This window comes from Hemicordylus capensis, chromosome 4, assembly GCF_027244095.1.
Source record: "Hemicordylus capensis ecotype Gifberg chromosome 4, rHemCap1.1.pri, whole genome shotgun sequence".
Lineage (NCBI taxonomy): Eukaryota > Metazoa > Chordata > Lepidosauria > Squamata > Cordylidae > Hemicordylus > Hemicordylus capensis.
Genome location: NC_069660.1, coordinates 4787048 through 4801899, shown reverse-complemented (window position 1 = coordinate 4801899; position 14852 = coordinate 4787048). Strand labels below are relative to the sequence as shown.

At 50.4% G+C, this 14852-nt stretch overlaps 1 protein-coding gene across 2 annotated transcripts in view; it reads right to left on the bottom strand.

Annotated features, from left to right (window-relative positions):
* DUSP15 (dual specificity phosphatase 15) overlaps nt 1-14852 on the bottom strand; it is a 58042-nt gene that overhangs the window by 5114 nt on the left and 38076 nt on the right. For both annotated transcript variants that reach the window (XM_053245348.1, XM_053245347.1), the window contains 5 exons: nt 11897-11930; nt 7275-7357; nt 6674-6723; nt 700-774; nt 57-231 (listed from right to left, as the gene is read on the bottom strand). In XM_053245348.1, the coding sequence (XP_053101323.1) occupies nt 57-231; nt 700-774; nt 6674-6723; nt 7275-7357; nt 11897-11930 (417 nt within the window). The remainder of the gene's footprint in view (nt 1-56; nt 232-699; nt 775-6673; nt 6724-7274; nt 7358-11896; nt 11931-14852) is intronic.

Sequence of the window (14852 nt, the reverse complement as noted above, 5' to 3'; positions counted from 1 at the left end):
ATTAAATCTCGGCTGCCGCCCACCCACCCACCCCGCCGCCAGCCTCTGGCTCTCACCTTCCTGGCAGACCTGCTGCCCTCATACTCCTTTAGCTGCTGGCGGAAGCCCGGATTGGGGTTGGCGACCGGCCGTACCGCCTTGACGGCTTCCAGCGCTTCCTGCCAGCTCAGCTGCGTCACCGCCATGACGTAAACCAGGACGATGGTCGTGCTGCGAGAGATCCCTGCAAGGCTGCAGAGAGTCGGGAGGAGAAGGGATCAGAACCTCCCGTCTTTACTGTCCCTATCGCAAGACTCCCACAGTGTGGCTACAGTTCGAAGAACAGCAGCAAAACCGCATCAGGCGCTTTGGTGGGGATTATGATGGAGCAGGGGGCAACCTAAGTTCTAAAACACAAAGTGCTGGCACACGCCAGGCTCCCTGGAAGATGCACCCTGCAAACCTCTGAATCAAGGCTCCATCCCCATGGGAATTCCAGCTTCAGCCTGTGTGTGTGTGTGTTTGCAGGGATACTCATCCTGCATCATTACACTCAAGTGTTTATGGCAAACACCTCTCGAATCATGTGGACAAGGAGATGCCCTTGGTCGGCCACTTGACCACCACATATTGCTCTTGTGGAAAGGGGCATTCTCCAGTCCTTTGAGCGCTCCAACAGAGGCTTGCCTTCCCATTTGCTACCACCTTAAGTGAACATACCAGTGGACGAGGCAGTTTCCTCCCCGTAGGCGACAGGAGTGGATAAAATGAATACATTCTTTGAAGTGCTTCTTGCTGGAGGGGTGGAAGCAAAGCAGAACAGAACATTAAAGACAAAGCCACAGTCCTGAATTTCAAGAGTAGGCATGTTCTTCATAGTTTCTGTGTGGCTGTACCTGTGGGTTCTGTGCCTGCAGGTTAGGGCCCCCTCTTACCTAGGTGGATCCCAGGAGACATGGTCAGCCAGCACCACACAAAGGCTCTAGGCCCAGAGGTGGTCTCGGGGATTAGTTGTAGTTGCCAGGTTGCCAGAATCTGCTGTTTCCAGATTCATGGTGCTGCTGCTAATAAAGCCTCCATATTTTGTCCCCCTGTTGCCCCTCCCTGTGGAAATCACTGGCATGCCCACACAGTTAGGAACATAGGAAGCTGCCCTATACTGAGTCAGACCATTGGTCCATCTAGCTCAGTACTGTCTACACAGACTGGCAGCGGCTTCTCCAGCATCTTAGAGGTGCTGCCAGGGAGGGAACTTGGAACCTTCTGCATGCAAGCATGCAGGTGCTCTTCCCAGAATGTCCCCATCCCCCTGAGGGGAATATCTTACAGTGCTCACATGTAGTCTCCCATTCAAATGCAAACCAGGGCAGACCCTGCTTAGCAAAGGGGACAAGTCATGCTCGCTACCACAAGACCTGTTATCACTGGAACAATCGTTAGAGCAAAGCAGAAGCCACTTCTTCCTCAGTCACATTGGGATGATGACAGAGCAATGCAGAGGCCAGGGCATTACCCTCACAGCTCCAATGTCAATCTATTAGGGTCCTTGGTCAGTAGGCATTCAAACCACCCCTTGGCCAAGAGGGGAGGAAACCTCCTACTTGACTTAGGATGCTATCCTAGGATCCGGTTGTGGTTGGTTGCCACCGGCTCATTTTGGTGGCAAATCAAAACTGAGCCTATTCTAGAGTTGCCCTGGAACTCTGGAACACGCTTTCTCATGAAATTAGAGTTTCTCCTTCTCTGAATGTTTTAAAGAAGGATCTGAAAACATACCTGTTTAGCCAGGCTTTTAGTGCAGAGCTTTAAAGTGTCAGGTTTTAGAGTTTTTATTTGTATTTTTAAATTGTTTTAATCATGTTAATGGTTTAATGGTGGTTATTATTAATAATAATAATAATAATAATAATAATAATAATAATAATAATTCGATTTCTATACCGCCCTTCCAAAAATGGCTCAGGGCGGTTTACAAAGAGAGATAACAAACAAATAAGATGGCTCCCTGTCCCCAAAGGGCTCACATTCTAAAAAGAAACATAAGACACACACCAGCAACAGTCACTGGAGGTACTGTGCTGGGGGTGGATAGGGGGGCCAGTTACTCTCCCCCTGCTAATTAAAGAGAATCACCACGGTAAAAGGTGCCTCTTTACCCAGTTAGCAGGGCTAGATTGTGAACCACCCATGGACTTTTTTGTATGGGGTGGTATGGAAATGTACTAAATAAATAATAAATAAATCCTTCTCTGGAACTTCACATTGCCCTCCTGGTGCCCCTTGCCCTCAGAGTAAGTGGTTTTCCACCCCATAGTTTGGAAATCATTGGATTAGGCCATGCTTGGGCCCGTGTGGGTGGGATATTTCCTTTGCTTATTTTGCCTAATGAAGAGCTCTGTGTAAGCCAAAAGACTTACATTCTCTACCACCAATAGAAATTGATCAATGCAAAGATTTTGCTGTGATTTTCTGGGAGCCATATTGGCGCGCGCACGCACACACACACACACACACACACGCACACACTCTTTTTTTTTTTTTTTGCAGAGAGATCAGAAAGCTCACAGTTGCTTATGAAATGCCTAGTATGAAAACAGAGTTCTAAAATTTCCATCAAGATGTGGATTTGGATTTCAGCTCTGGTTCCACATTCACAGAAAACAGAATCAAACTTCCTGACCTGTTTTTGCTTGTTTGAGCTGGGAGGACTGAACAAATCACACCACTGAAAAATGGAGTAAAATGATGCTGTCTAGATATTGCTTCGGGCAACTCGATTATATAAGTGATCTTGTTTACTGGGATTCAGCCTGTGCCTGAGCAGTACGTCTACTTCTCTGCGACACACCTTCTCTAAAGCACCATTTTCCGTTCCAAAAATGTAACCATGATGTACAGACTAGCACAGGATTGTTGTCTCTTTTCCTGGCAGAGTTCCAAGGAATGAAGTTTCCTAATCACTGCATCTCTGTGCTAGAAGCTTCACCATTGGAATTTCTGCCTGGTGTGCAGCTGCTAGGCACAGGACCCCACCAGAAACAGGTAATGCCCCCTGCCGCCCCAGAATACACACATAAAACACAAATGGTTGGAACTGAAATATGGCTTTGTGATGTGATTCCAAGTCAGTTGTCCCTCTCCAAATAGCCAGTAGTAACCTGAGCCATATCAATTTCCTACCACATTCCTGGACCATCAAGGAAGGCAGAGAGTCCCCATCTGTGTACGACTGTCAGGGCAATAGCTGCCACCCTTTCAGTGTTGCTGCATGACCAGCAGGAACCAGGTAGATGCAGCTATCCCCACTACAGAGATACAGAAAGCTATCCCTGCTGGATTTCTGCCCTCTATAAGGCAGGGTTCTCAATCTTGGTTTCCCCAGATGTGGTTGGACTACAACTCCCATCATCCCCAGGCAGAATGGCTTTGTGGCAGGAGGTGATTGGGGTTGTAGTCCAACAAGATCTAGGGGGCCACGGTTGAGAACCCTTGGTTTAAGGCACAAGAGTTCTCGAGAAAATGCTGACAACCCAGCTTGGTGCAGAAACCCTTTCTCCCCAATCTCCATGTTTCTTACTTCCTAGAAGGGAAGGAGAGGCTGGAGTGGGAGCAGCTGAGAGAGATATTCCCCTTAAAGTTGCCAACTTTTCAGCAGGTCACTGTAGCTGTGCATTTACCAGCAGCTTGATCTGCAGATGGTAGCAGGTGATCCTGCCAATCTCCATACCACAAAACACTTCAGCGGCAGATTTCCGCAGATCATGTTGCTGCTAAATGCACAAGAGTTGGCGAGGCTGCAGTTTTTCCTAGGGTGTGACTCTAACCTTCCCCCAACATGCTTCTCAGGGTTCCCTATCTCAGCAGCATCCCTAAAAAACCAGGCAGTCTTGGGAGCTTTCCAGACGGCATAGACTCAGCAAAACCTTGGCATAAATTACAGGCACAATCTTACCGTACAGACAGCAGCATCTTATAGGTTTGTGCCCAAACCAGTTTGGTGCCTCCTTAGGGATGTGCATTCAGAGCAGTTTGGCGGGGCAGGGGTCAGTTCTTTTTAAAAGCAGGTAAACAGGGTCTTACCTGTTCCTCTGCTGTTCCTCCACTTTTCCAAATGTGGCACTCGCTCTTCAAAAGGGGCAGCGGAGAGGAGTCAGGGTGGCAGAGGAGGTCCTGCTTACTTGCTTTTTAAAGGAACCGACCCCCACCCTGCCTGTGACTGCACGAGCCATTTGTGCACCTCCCTAGCATCCTAACAAGCCGGGGGTGCCAACTGAGATGCAGCTGCCTTGGGTTCCCAGCAGCCCGTTTGTGCCTGTTTCTCCCATCCTGCCCCACCTTAACGAGAGCTGTGTTGCCTGCAGGCTAGCCATTCATCAGGTAGAGCTGTGCAGGCAGCACAGCTCTCATTAATGCTGAGCAGGGTAGGATGGGAGAAACAGGAGCACGTGGGCTGCTGGGAACTAGAGGCAGCTGTGTCTCATTTGTCACCCCCAGTTCATTAGGATGCGGCTGTCTGTACAGTAAGGTTGGGCTTGGAATTTCTGCAAAAGCTTTGCAGATCCCACATTTTATTGCCGTCTGAACAGCCCCTTGGACTACTTGGTTTTTTTAGGGATGTTGCTGTGATAGGGCACCTTAAGTAGGGAAGGGCAGGACATTTCAACGTCAAAATGTTTCAATTCAAAATGGGCCGTTTCAAGCTCAAAACAGAACACCCTTTAAATAAAAGGTCTGTTTTGAGCTTGGGCCCCATTTTGAAAAATTTCAGCATTTCAAGCACCATTTTGGGGGCCTGTTTTTCCCTTGCTGATTGGGAATTCCAAAATGTATTCAAAGGGACTGGGAGGCAGAGAGAGCCCTTGTAGTGTGCCTCTCTTGAAGAAGGGAAGGAAGGTTTGATTTTGTGGTTTTCTTTTCTCATCACTGAATATAATATACTGTGCTATTGTTGCTATAATATGCTGCTATAATTTTCTGCTATAACTATCTGATTTTGCTGGATCTCAGAGTGACAAAGGCAGAACTTGAGTGCCTTCCTTCCCTAAGTTCTGGTTTGGTTTGGTTGTGAGATAGTGTTGCAGCGAGAAATGAACAGCAGCAGCAGCAGCAGCTGTGTGTGTGTGTGATCTTTCTTGGTGATTGCTGTGATGAGCTCCATGTCTGGCCTTGAGACTAACTTGTGCTTCACTCACTGCTCTGGTCTGCTCTGCAATCTGCGTTGCAAGATCCACTCAGTCAAAATGTGGCTGAAGTTGCTCTAGTTGAGCTTAGGGCTATGCTTCCTGCTAAATAAGGGTGCTGCTATGGCAGCTGTTGCAATGCTAGGAAGTAACATAAGGAGTCATAATTGTGTCTGAGAGAGCAACTTGTGTCAGTGATGTTACTGCAGTGCAGGCACTGTGGCTGGCTGTGGATTTGGGGTCAGTGATTCTTTTTTGGCCATTTTTGGACTGTGTTTGAAGTGTGTATTCTGTGTTAGAAGGGAAAGATTCCCTTTTACTGTGTGCTTCTGCCGTGTTTTTCAAGGCAGGGTTGCAAAATGCATTGCAAATTGTAATACAAAACTTGTGTGTTCAATGCGCTCTGTGAATGCAGCTTGTTCCTATGGCTCCAATGGGGTTTGAAGGAAAGATTAAAAATTTGTTTTAAATCGCCTACTCGCCCTTTTGTGTGTGGGGGGGAGGGGTTAGGTGGTAGGTATCACCCTTTATGCCCTACCACTCAACTCATTTTGGTGTCCCTAGGAGCTACCCATGGGGAACAATGGGTTGTATTGAGTTTCCCCATTGTTCCCTATGGATGAAACACTCAAAACATTTTGAATTTGTTCCGTTGAAACAGCCGACTGCTGTTTTGATGAAATGTTTCAGCCATCTGCATTTCATTTCAAGCTCATAACAGAACACAAAATCCATTTTGTGCATATCCCTAACCCCAAGAAACCACTCCTCTGTACAGATGCTCCTTCCTAGCACAGAATCTTATCTTTTGTACACATAACAAGCAGGGATCTCATGCAGTTTTCATAGTGCCACATGCAGCCAGCTCTTGCATCCCAAGAAGACCCCACCCTTCTGCACTACAGTTCTACTCAGAGGCGTAACTATAGGGGGGCAGGGGGGGCACGTGCCCCGGGCGCCATCTTTTCTGGTCACGTGGGGGGCGCCGCCATGACCAAATTTTTAATTTTTTTTTTAATTTTTTGTTAATACAAATGTTTCCTGCTCAGTGCAGCAGCGCTGCAGCAGTCAAGGGAGCGCGTCGGTGCCCCCTTCCCCACGAGCGGTCCCTTCCGTGCTGCCTGCGCCCCCCCCATTGGTTTGCTGGCGCCTGGCGGCCAGTCAGTGGCCTGGCTTGGCGGCGGCGGGCGCTTGTGAGGAAAAACCTAAGTATAATGTAGTATGTTGGGGGGGTGGCGGGGGTGGTGCGGGGGGGGCGCCATTTCAGTGCTTGCCCTGGGCACCGTTTTCCCTAGTTACACCTCTGGTTCTACTTTCCAAGATACAAGGAAAGAGTAGCTTCTTCTCAGAATGCAGTTCTGCTCTAGGTAATGTATTCCATTGCTGACTTCCTCCCGCCCGCCCCCCTTAGGAGTTCTTCCTAATATTGAATGGAAATCTTTACGCTTCTTCCATTGCTCTCAGGAGATCGGCGAGCTGTTATTTCCCTCCTTTGCTTTCCAGTTGCTACTTACATGTTTGCCTCTGGGGTATCCGGCAGAGCGATGCGAAGGTAAGTGATTCCCTGAAAAGGACAGACACAGGTTGAAATGCGCCTTCTCTCTACCTTCCTCCAAAGCTGGGCAGACACTTCAAGAGCAGCTGGGCAATTCCAGGCCCTGCCTGTGCTTCCAACTTTGGCCTGTCTGAAACCGGTTTCACTGCCTGAGCTTCCCAAAGGCCCCTAGACATTCCCCACACTGTTCGAGCCTGCTCTGAATTCCCTGCAAGAAACCCCCTCCCTGCCATCCATTTAACAGCTTAAAAATGCTCCCAATTGTTTCAATGCCATTGCACAGGAGAACATTCCGGTAGCTTGGGTCCTCCGTGTCAGATCCAGCGGTGGCAGCAGAAAAATCTTTGAGAGGGGCACAGAAGGGGCGAAGTGCATTTCCGAATGGATGAGCAGTGCCCCAGTGTTAGATTTCTGAAACAGACATAGAGGGGGGCACTTGTCCTCCTGCCCCCCAGACCTCCCCATTCTCTCCCCACCACCCAATACGTATATGCAGGATCTGACTCCTGAGGCAGTGCCTCACATCCTCTCATGATGGGGCTGCCCTTCAGCATTCGTACCGGAATATGTGGCTGTGGGGATTCATGGATGGAAACAATATGGGTGATTTTGTGCCGGCTCAGCTGGTCCAGGTCTTTGGCATCTAGAAGAAGGAAGCAGAAGCAAAACACAGAAATAGTATTTCAGTTAGTTTTAGTTTTATTCATTACCCACAGCACCCCACTGTATTATCAGACCCAGATATGGGGGGAGGGAGTTGAGAAGCACAGGTCTGTCTAAGGCCATGTTCACCCTGCATGGTGGGATTTGAACCGGGGGCTTTGTCCCCATAGTTCAGGGGTCCCCAACCTTGGGTCCCCAGATGTTGTTGCTTCCAGTATCTCCTGCTTCCAGTATCTCCTGCCACTGGCCATTGTGGCTGGGGATAGTAGGACTTGTAGCCAGCAACATCTGGAGTCCCAGAGTGAGGAACCCCTGTCATAACTTACGCTCACAGTCAGAACACTCTCCCAGTTCAGCTCTTGACGTGAGAAGGCGGGTAGGTTCAGGCTGTAATCCTATGCAGACTTACTTGAACCCAGTGGGACTTACTTCTGAGTAAACATGCATAGGATTGGGGAAGTTGTGTTTCCATGGTTATGATTTTGCAGGCCAGTCCAACATTTCAGACTAGACATCAGCTCTCATGCCCTCATGGCATGAACATTACAGGCCATTGAATTTCCTTGCTTTTTGGAGTTCAGTTGGAGTTGCCACACCCATAACTATGCTTGTAAAGTGTGCCATCGAGTCGGTGTCGACTCCTGGCACCCACAGAGCCCTGTGGTTTTCTTTGGTAGAATACAGGAGGGGTTGACCATTGCCACCTCCCGCACAGTGTGAGATGATGCCTTTCAACATCTTCCTAGATCGCTGCTGCCCGATATAGTACCAGCGGGGATTTGAACTGGCAACCTTCTGCTTGTTAGTCAAGCATTTCCCCGCTGCAGCTTTTCCCTTTAATTGGACAACCTCCTAACTCCATCCTTAACTGCAATGAAGCCAAGTGTCTGTAGATGCTTCCCCTGCTTCTCCTGCTCCCACTTGCCTCCACTTCCTCTGTCATCTCCCTTGTGCCTGTTTCTAGACCGCGAGTCCCTCAAAGCAGGAACCTGCCCTCTCATCTGTTGTAAGGCGCCATGTGCACAGATGGTACTATATAAACACCTAGTTGCCTGCCCTTGGTTTCAGTGATAGGGTCGAGATCTCCCTGCCCCACCCACCCAGCAGTTTCCCAAGAGCTGCCCCCTAAGGCTCTCTTGGCATGTTGTTTTGCTGTGGCTCCCAACCTCGGGCCACCAGATGTCATTGACTACAACTCCCATCATCCCCAGGGGATGATGGGAGTTGTAGTTCATTGACGTCTGGGGAGCCAAGGCTGGGAATCCCTTTGCAGGGGTGTAGCAAGGCTGGAGTGGGCCCAGAGACACGATTTTAAAATGCCCCCCCCCCCGAAACTCAGCTCATGAAGTAAAGAAATCTTAAATGAGGCTGAATAGTGGTCACAAAAAGCACAGTAAAATCTGTCTGTCTGTCTGTCTATAACCTATGTGCCACAACAGAACATCTTCCTAAATTATTTTTTTTAAGGTTTTGTAAATTGTGGACGCTGCAAGTCATTGAATGGTCCTAGATAAAGACGTGCTGTTCTGGTAGCTCCAGGTCTTAGCACTCACATCAGTTTTGGAGGATGAATGCAACTGAAGGAAGCCTGGGCAGGTGCGCAGCTGGGGGAGTCAGATGCCTCTGGGTGGCCCCCCAAGGCAGTGAGCCAGTGGGCCCCCAGACAACTGTCTCCCCTTGTCCTATTACAGTTATGCCTCTGCCCCTTTGGCAGAGAATGCCGGGGCTGCCGTTCTCAGAGCCTGCATGGCCCGATGCCCAGCTCCTTCTTCATTGCCCCTTCCACAAATACGGTCACCCCAAGCAAGGACATCCGTGGCTAGTGTGCAGCTGGGCTGGGCTGCTCCCATTAGCAGTTCAAGGCCCACGTGAGCCCCCTGATGCCACCAGCTGGTCAGGTTGTGATTCTTTCTAAGCACACCAACATGGGCATGAGTGAGTTCTGCTGAAACTGCTGGCGGGGTTCGGGGCGGTGTGGCTAGGCAGAGTTCCTCCTCTCCACTTCACAGGGGCTGCCACAAGAGCCCTTCCCAGGGGACTGTTGTGCCCCGCAAGCCAGCTGTGTCCGCCTCTCCCCCTGCTGCCCTCCCTCCCTCCCTCGCACCCAAACCTGCCCCTACGCCGTGGGCCAAACAGTGCTCGGGAGGAGGCCCGAGAGGACCGCCCCTCTCCCCACCCATGAGTTCACCCGCTGGGGCTCCAGAAGGCACCAGGTGCTGGTTGTGTGCTAATGGGTGCAGCCGCCTTGGAGCTGGGGAGGGCGGGGCTGTGAGCCCCCAGGGCTCTAAAGCATTAGCTGCAGCAACACTAAGACATCGTAGCTGCTAATGGAGCCTGGTCAATATTTAATGAAGCGACCAGTTGCGAGGGGAGGGAGGGAGGGAGGGAGAGAGAGAGAGAAGCGGCCGGGCCCTTCCCATAGCTGGAGAGGAATGGCACAAAGCAAAGGGAGAACACCCAGGGGGTGGCTGCAGGCACCCGCTCAGTGGCATGAGAGGTCTCCGGGCTTTGGGTCACCTGACACTGGGTTCATCTCCCCAACTACCTGGATTCCCAAAGCAGCGAAACTGCAGGGTGAATAGCCCAGTTGCCGGAAGGGTCTCCAAGCCTTCTAGGAAGTCTGATCATGCATGGGTCCGTCTAGCCCAGTCCTGAAGATGCTCCAGTCTCAGGCTCACTGGCTACCTGATCTTACTGACTGGAGATCTTGCCTGGCATGGCTTATAGCTTCTCAAGCTTGGGTCCCCAGACGTTGCGGGGCTGCAGCTCCCATCATCCCCTGCCACAGTGGCCAAAGGCAAAGGCCACTGTGGCAGGGGATGTTGGGAGCTGTAGTCCCACAATGTCTGGGGACCCAAGCTTGAAAACACTGGCCTTGTGGTAGCCAGCATGACTTGTCCCCGTAGCGAAGCAGGGCCTGCCCTGGTTGCATATGAATGGGAGACTAGAAGTGTGAGCACTGGAAGAGATTCCCCCTCAGGGGATGGAGCAGCCACTCTGGGAAGAGCAGAAGGTCCCAAGTTCCCTCCCTGGAAGCATCTCCCAGATAGGGCTGAGAGAGATTTCCGCCTGCAACCTTGGAGAAGCCGCTGCCAGTCTGTGAAGACAATACTGAGCTAGCTGGACCAGTAGTCTGACCCCTGCTAACTGAGCTAAGAGGCACTTTTTAAAGTAATGATCCTCTTATATTTAGCAGGGCATAGTGGTTAGAGTGTTGGACTAAGACCGGGAAGACCCGAGTTCAAATCCCCATTCAACCATGAAACTCACTGGGTGACTCTGGGCCAGTCATCTCTCTCTCAGCCTAACCTACCTCACAGGGTTGTTGTGAGGATAAAAATAACCATGTACACCACTCTGAGCTCCTCAGAGGAAAAGCTGGATATAAATGTAATTAATGATAAAATAACTGCCTTATCCACCCCCAGCACAGCATCCCTCCAGTGGCAGCTGCTGCTGATGTCAACCTCATGTGTCTTTTTAGATTGTGGCCCTTTGGGGACAGGGGACCATCTTATTTATGTATTGTTGATTTTTCTATGTAAACTGCTTTGAGAACTCTGGTTGAAGAGCGGTATATATTTAAAAAATTGTAGTAGTAGTAGTAGTAGTAGTAGTAGTAGTAGTAGTATGGCAGCTTCCTATGTTTCCAGAGGCACTCTTATCCCTAGACTTTGGGGCCGAAGTCCAGGTCTCCACATCCCCTGGGGGCCCCCAAATCCTCTTTAGTCTGTCCTGGGTAGTGTGGATTGTGCACTCAAGAACCTATGTGTTAAAAAATGATGCTTAACTTGCAGTGGGGGGGCCTCCAAAGGTCCAGGCTCCAAAATTACCTAGGTGCGCCTCTGAATGTTCCTATGGGTATTGGGTGGCCAAATGAACACCTCCTAGAGCTGAAACACCCCTGTGCAGATCACTCCACATCAGACCTAAGCCTGGAAACTTGTCTTTCTGGCTCCTTCCATGCGTGCATTTTCAGAATGTGAGTAGGAAAATGCAACATTCTTAAGCCATTCTTAACATTCCAGATGGATGAATGCCCAGGTCTTATTTCAGACAGAGGAGAAGCTGCTGGCAGTGGTCCAAGGCTGTTTCTTTCCCTCTCCATGATACATTTGACATTCTTTCCAAAGCAAATGCTGAGACTAGCAAATTGTAAACTAGCTAGCACATTGTAAACTGCCACACAAGCAGAGCAAGAGATCACGGTTGCAACTCCTATGGCTGCCTAACATGTATTTAGCAGTGCACTAGACATGCCACAGAAGCACCATGCCCGGACATGCGAAAGAAGATGCCAGAGTAAGGTTGTGATTTTCTGGAGGTACAACAGGTGAAATCTACTCTGCCATGGAAATGCAACAGCAGGAGAAGCAGCATATGACAGCTTTCTGCCTGCCACTCATCTTTTAAAGATGCATGCTGTGTCCAAATAAGAGGTGCCAGCACTGAAGCAGAACCTGGAGGCCGCGCAGGCCTCTCTTTCCCCACCCAGCATCTGTAGCGCTTGCTCACTCACCAATGAAGTTCCCAAGATAAAGTCCAGGGAGAACCTGTGAGATACAAGAAGAAGGGTGTCCATAAGCTGCAGTTGCTGGGTGTCCTGGGAGAGCAGATCTAGCCAGCAGGGGCTTCTCCCCTCTTGGTCTCCACTCCCTCCCCACATTATATCCCCCTCCCCATTGCTTCCCACACTGTTCAAGAATCAGCATCACTCTCGCTTCCCCATCCTTGCCAGGACTGCAGTTTTTCTTTCCTCACTGGTTTTCTCATGGGTTCTGGTGAGCCCTGGGGACAGACAACCCGCTTCTTTTTCTTCTCCTATGTAAACTGCTTTGAGAACTTTTTCACTGAAAAGCTGTGGGAAGGAAGGAAGGAAGGAAGGAAGGAAGGAAGGAAGGAAGACGGTTCCTCATCTGTGCCCTCAGCTGACCCAGAATCCAGGACGGCTGTGTGGTGTTTGCACAGCAACCTTTCTGATGTGGAAGTGTGTCTCAGGTGAAATTGAAAAGCATCACAACAGACAGGAAAGCCTGGAGTGGCATGAATGGCAGCACCTTGAACTTTCTAATCAAAAGCCACTGTTTGCTGCGTAGGAACAGGAGGTGGACAGGGAGGGAAGCCACTCTGCCCTCCTTATCTTTGTGATGCTCTGCCCTCTTTGCCAGGCACCAGTTACTCTGCAGACATGAGAGTGTTCAATTTGTGACCAGCCTACAGCAGGGATTTCCAACCCTGGGTCATAAGAACTGCCCTGCTTGCAATGGTGTGTCTCTCCTTCTCTCCTTCTCTCTCTTTCTCCCTATCTCTCCTTTCTTTCCCCACCTCCGCACAGCCAGCACAGTGCACAAAGGCTGGCTAGGGGAGGAGGAAAGGTCAGATTTGGGGTTGGGGCAGGTGGGAGGAAACAGGGAAAGATGTATATAAAATACAAAATGTAAAAAAACAGTAAATAAAAAGAAAAAAGTGGGGAGGGGGGAGAACTGCCCTGCTGGATCAGGCCCATGGCTCATCTCCTCGTCCGGCCTACCAGATGCCTCTGGGGAGCCCCCAGGCAGGAGGTATGTGCCTGCTGTTGCTCCCTTGCCACTGGTATTGAGAGGCATCGTGCCTCTGAGGCTGGAGGTGGTTCCCAGATGTGTTGGACTATAACTCTCTTCAGTGCAACTCCCCCCCAGCCACTGTGGCTAGGGATGATGGGATTTGTAGTTCAACAACATCTGGGCATCCAAGCTTGGCCTACAGCTCTGGTGCCCCCCAACCCACTCCAGAGCAGTGTGCTCCCCCCACACACCTCCAATGATGTGCTAACTAAGCCGTGAACTGAGCATGTGGCGAACTGCAAGGCAGCATCTGATACGTCAGGTTCATTCTATGCAGCAGAATAGGGGGGTAAAGTCTGCGGTAGCAGAAGGGAATTGATGCCGTTGTCAGGAGTATATGCAGCAGAGCCATGGTGACCAGTGGAGTGTGAGGCTGCACTACCAACCCATATTAGTTTTATTCCTGTTTAACATGATGGCTCCCCTTGAAGGATCCTGGGAATTAGACTTTAGTGAGGCAGGCTACTATGAACCCTTTGTCAGGGATCCTCCTAGACAGCTTCATGGAGAGACAATTCCCTGGGGAGAAGCAATGCCCATCAAATCAGACGAAATCTGTGGTATAGACATACCCAGCACCCTGGCAGGACAGATGTGGCGAAGGTTAGAACGGTGTGGAATTAGGGGTATTGTCTGCAGGGACGGACTGTAGTAGGGGTGTGCGTCAACTCAGTCTGGTAATCAGTTCGGTGCGATGCAAGCTTTAGCGGGGCATTTTTCACCAGAACATGATTCCAATGAAAAATGTCCCTGATACTGAAAATAGATTTGATGAGGTGCTGTATCCGATTGGCATTGCATGGAGCCCCCGGGAGGATTGGTCGGTGGGGTGGGGTGGGGTTTGGCTTTCCTGAAGAAGATCTGGCATTCCTCGAAGAAAGCAAATCTCTGCCTTTCCCTCCATCTTCTTGCCCTAGAATGCACCAGGGCAGGAAGCAACAACACCATGACGCCATGCCCTTTCCTTGGTGCATGCCTGGCGGGGGAAATAGCTGTGCCCTGTAAGAGTGCAGCCACTTTCTTTCCCCAGTACCCCACCAGGAAGAGGAGGCATCGCAATGCCATGACGTTGCTTCCTGATCCTGCCCTCGTGCATTCTAGGGCGAGAGGTTGGAAGGAAAGAGGGTGATTGGAATCACTGCTGCTTCCACCTTCCCAGTTGCCGCTTTCTTCAGGCAACGCCAGATCTTCAGGAAAGCTAAGCCAAAGCCTCCCATTCCCACCTCGGTGCATTGAGCCAATCTATTGGCTTCATGCACTCCTGGATCAAATGCATGAGGGATCAGGTTGATCCTGATCATGAGCACTGTGCACAGCCCTAGCCTGTAGCAGCTGCTTTGCATGCCGAAGGGCCCAGGTCCAATCCCCGGCCGCATCCCCATGTAGGGCTGGAAAAGACCCTGCTGGGCCTGAAACTCTGGGGCGCTGCTGCCAGTCAGTAGGCATAATCTCATGATTATGAATAGTGTGGAAGAAGCCTTCTGTGCGCACACCTGTTTCCCGATTGTCCGACAGCTAAAAACAAGGCCGGAAGTGCTGTCTGTGATTTTATGCTAAGCCACAGCGGAGTTGGAGGGTGGAATAACCTTTCCCTGCTTACTGAGCAAAGTGCCACCTCTTGAAGTGGTAGATCTTTTACGTTAGGCAGGGGGAGAGCAACTGGCCCTGTCCAACCCCAGCATGATAGCATCCTTCAAGTGACTATTGCTGGTGTCTACCTTGTTATGTTCCTTTTTAGATGGTGAGGAGGGTCTCACGATCAACAAGACCTGCCTGGAGAGGGTTAGCGCATAGAGTGGGCTTAGCCCGCTCTCCCCGAAGACAACCAGCCAGTCTGCTCCGGGTGGCTGAACCGGCCACCCACACGACCCA